Source organism: Morone saxatilis, unplaced genomic scaffold (genome assembly GCF_004916995.1).
Source record: "Morone saxatilis isolate NCDOM2014 unplaced genomic scaffold, NCSU_SB_2.0 Contig11, whole genome shotgun sequence".
Taxonomy (NCBI): domain Eukaryota; kingdom Metazoa; phylum Chordata; class Actinopteri; family Moronidae; genus Morone; species Morone saxatilis.
The window spans coordinates 29,110,471-29,114,050 of NW_023339663.1; the positions used below are offsets into that span (position 1 = coordinate 29,110,471).

Sequence of the window (3,580 nt, forward strand, 5' to 3'; positions counted from 1 at the left end):
GCAAAGCTTCTGCCGCCGCCTACCTTTAAGTTATTGCAGATTATATAACTAAAAACCTTAAATTTATATATTTATTATTTATAAATTTTATATATGAATTAATCATTAAATGTTAAAATGTTTAAATCATTGTTGAGTGTTGTAATATAGCTATATTTTTTTGTGTTGTTTTTATTAACTTTTTTAACTTTATGTGAAGTGTCTTTGAGTTTCTTGAAAAGCGCTCTATAAATAAAATGTGTTATTATTATTATTATTATTATTATTATTATACACACAGTAGGGATGGTACGATATGGGTTAGGGTTAGGGTTAACCCTAACCCTAACCCTAACCCTTATTGGGTATCGCAATAAAAAACATTACCGTGATACTCGTGAATTGGGATAATTGCGAATGTCCTTACATTCTTGACTTGAAAAAGCTGTCTAGCTCTCCAGCAAACAGTCAATATTGATTCCCTGATTTATTTTGAACAAGGGGACAAAGGGGAATCCACATCTTTCTAGTCATTTCAAAATCCTAACCCTGTCACCATGGCTGAAGACTCTGCTTACCCGTTGCATCCCCCACAAAAGAAAGTTAAACCTGATGTGTGGAAATACAGAACAGGGTATATTTGTGATAATATCATGTATCGCAATTACATTTTCACATCGTCAAATGCCCAATATACAGAATATGTAGATATCTGTATCTATGTATCTAAACATTATACAAAAGTATATTGAAAGAAACTGGGGCCCCTCTTATTTGGTGGCTCCAGGCAGTTGTCTACCTTGCCTAAGGGGAACGTCTGCCTGTGCTCACTTTGGACCCAATCTTTAACTGCATTTCTGCAGAATGAGATAAATGCACACACAAAGGAATCTCAGTTTGGCTAACACTGTATGTCAGTGCTTTCAAAATAACAACTAACATTGTTCAAATCTTCACCCGCAGTAAACGGCAAATCTTTTTTGGAGTTTGGATTCAGATTTGACAACAAAAAGTCTTGGAAATAAAACAGTTCACTGGTAAGCACGCATAATGAATCCTTCTCTTGTGTGCTTTTCAAACAGGTCCAAAGCCAGTGCCTGCCTGCTGCACACAGACCCCAGGAGCCGGTACCAGGTCCGGCTTCCTCCCAAGCTGCCAGGCATGCACTACAGTGTGGATGAACAGTGCCAGATCCTGTTTGGAACCAATGCCACTTTCTGCAATGACATGGAGGTACGACACACTCCATTTGTCCTAGAATTATAAATGTCAGAGAACATGTTTATTGTATAACCTACCCTAAAACAAGGAGATCCATTAATAATTATTAATGTCCAAAACAGGACATGGGCGTATTTGCTGGCAAGGGAAAAAAGTGCTGAGTGCTTGTGACTTAAACATTCTGGTTAGATGTTCTTCCAGTTCAGCCATGTAAGGGATTCCCCACTGGGACACTACTGGTAGGCCTTGTTGATTTAGCAGAGTCTGCTCTGATCTGCAGTTGTGGTGGGGAGCAGGTTAAAAACAAAACAATAATGAATACATTCTCAAAAGCAACTACCTTCAGACCTTCTGCACAGACAATCAGGTGACTGAACTACCAAGAAATGCAAAACTTGAAAGATTACAAAAATCCAAAACCTTGCAGGCTCTGTCCTTGCTGACTGTATGTTGTCAGCAACTATAACCAGGCTTTACAGTGACTAGACAACTGAAAGTACATATGCTGTCTTTACTGTGTTGTTGTTAAGGAGATACACAAAGACAGCCATGGAGAAACATCAAGAAAAAACCAGCAGGCAGAGAGAGAGAGTGTATCTGACTCATGTATTCCCCTTCCTTCATGGAGATGTAGTGTCCATGTCATATTTATTGACCCACTGCATCTGTTGCTGTAATGGTCATTGTGTTTATCTGCTGACAGAGCTGACACCGTAGGAGATGTCATTAGTAACGCTGACAAACAAGCTAACAGTCCCAGCTGTTTTATTTAAAGGAGGACATTCCCTTTCTTTTTTTACAGTTTACTTTAGAACTTTCACTTTCACTGCGGTACTAATGGACCACTAAGCACATGCGTTTTTTCGATTACATTACTTATGATCAAAAATTAGCGAGTAGACAACTTTGCTAACACTTTGCTAAACTTTGCTAAATGTATTTAGCTATACTCTATAAGAATCCATCTTAACATAGTAATCAATTACATGTGTAACTGTGTAGCCAATACATCTATGATAATCCTTCAATAAGCAGTTAAAAAATATAGCATCAATATAGTGATAACTATTTTAGCCAAAAATTACACTTTAACACTATTAAATTCCTTCAAAAGCGTATGAGTCTGGACAGACATGGACGTAAACTGCAACTTGAATGGTTGGCGGAGGCATACAACCGCGGGGCAGTAACTTTAGCTTAGTATAATAAGTGAGGGAGTCCAGGCTTCCCTTGGTTCCTGAGAAAAATCCCCACTGTACTTTCGGGGGCCCACTAGGGAGTCCAGGCTTGTTGCTGTTCCCCCATTAACAATACAACTGTTGAATCAAACTGTGATACAAAGCAGCTATATCAACAGGCTCCAGTGGACTATCCACATCTGAAAAAATTGCTCTTAGGATGTTTCTGAGCACTTTAGCGTGTTAAAAGAAAACGGGGGCTATTGGCTCGGAAGAGAGAAGAAGTAAAAGAGGATGAAAAGAGGAATGGATCAAGGAGCAGAGCGAGAGGGTAAATCAATTATCCAGTCAACAGCATGCGATAGGCTCTTGAGTCACTTTGATTGGATTACTGTACATCAAAGTTGACTGGGAACGGGTCATATGAGCTTTCATAGGAGGCACATAGCTCAAGTAAACTGACAACTTAAAGCAGGAAGCACTTTGTGTACACAGTGAAACTAACAGTGTCTTCTTATGTCAGCAGAGGTTCTTCAAAGCAAGAGCAAGCAGAGGATCACAGTTGATTTTCCTCTGCTCTTTTGGGTTGTACCCAAAGCTGCTTTTCTTTTTTTTTGGGGGGGGGCTGATGAAAAAAAAAAAAACTCATCCATAAATTGCACTCAGGGTGTTTGTTAAGGGCTGCTATGGTAGAACGGACAAAAAAATTGTCAGACAAGTAATATAAAAAGTGGACTGAAGGGTTGATCAATTTCATTTGTTATGGTGAGAGTTGTGTGTGTAATGACTTCACACCAGGAATGCTACATAAATGGGGACTGACAGAAGAGGTGGGAGTCCCTTACATGGCAGAACAGCCAGAACATCTTCAAGTTGATTCCTGCTCAATTTTCTGGGTGAAAAAATGCATTGTGCTAATGTTATTATAATTTACCCTCTGTAATGGACGTGCTGTGGCAGTGGCACTCGTGCAAGTGTAATATACATGGAATCCCTGTAATTTAAGCCCATGTTGTATAGAAAGCTGTTTCAGCATACTGCTGGGGTTTCCACCCTCATTGGCGGCTGTGGCTCAGAGGCAGAGCGGGTCGTCCCCCAATCAGAATCCTCCTGCCACGTGTCGAAGTATCCTTGAGCAAGATACTGAACCCCAAATTGCTCCCGATGCATAGCATCGGTGTGTGAGTTAGTTTCTGAATGAG

At 39.8% G+C, this 3,580-nt stretch overlaps 1 protein-coding gene across 1 annotated transcript in view; it reads left to right on the forward strand.

The window, feature by feature from the left end:
- The window catches only part of adamts17 (ADAM metallopeptidase with thrombospondin type 1 motif, 17), a 104,906-nt gene that overhangs the window by 61,714 nt on the left and 39,612 nt on the right, over positions 1-3,580 (forward strand). Inside the window, exon 10 of the mRNA XM_035682220.1 lies at positions 1,062-1,212. Coding sequence (XP_035538113.1) covers positions 1,062-1,212 — 151 coding nt within the window. The remainder of the gene's footprint in view (positions 1-1,061; positions 1,213-3,580) is intronic.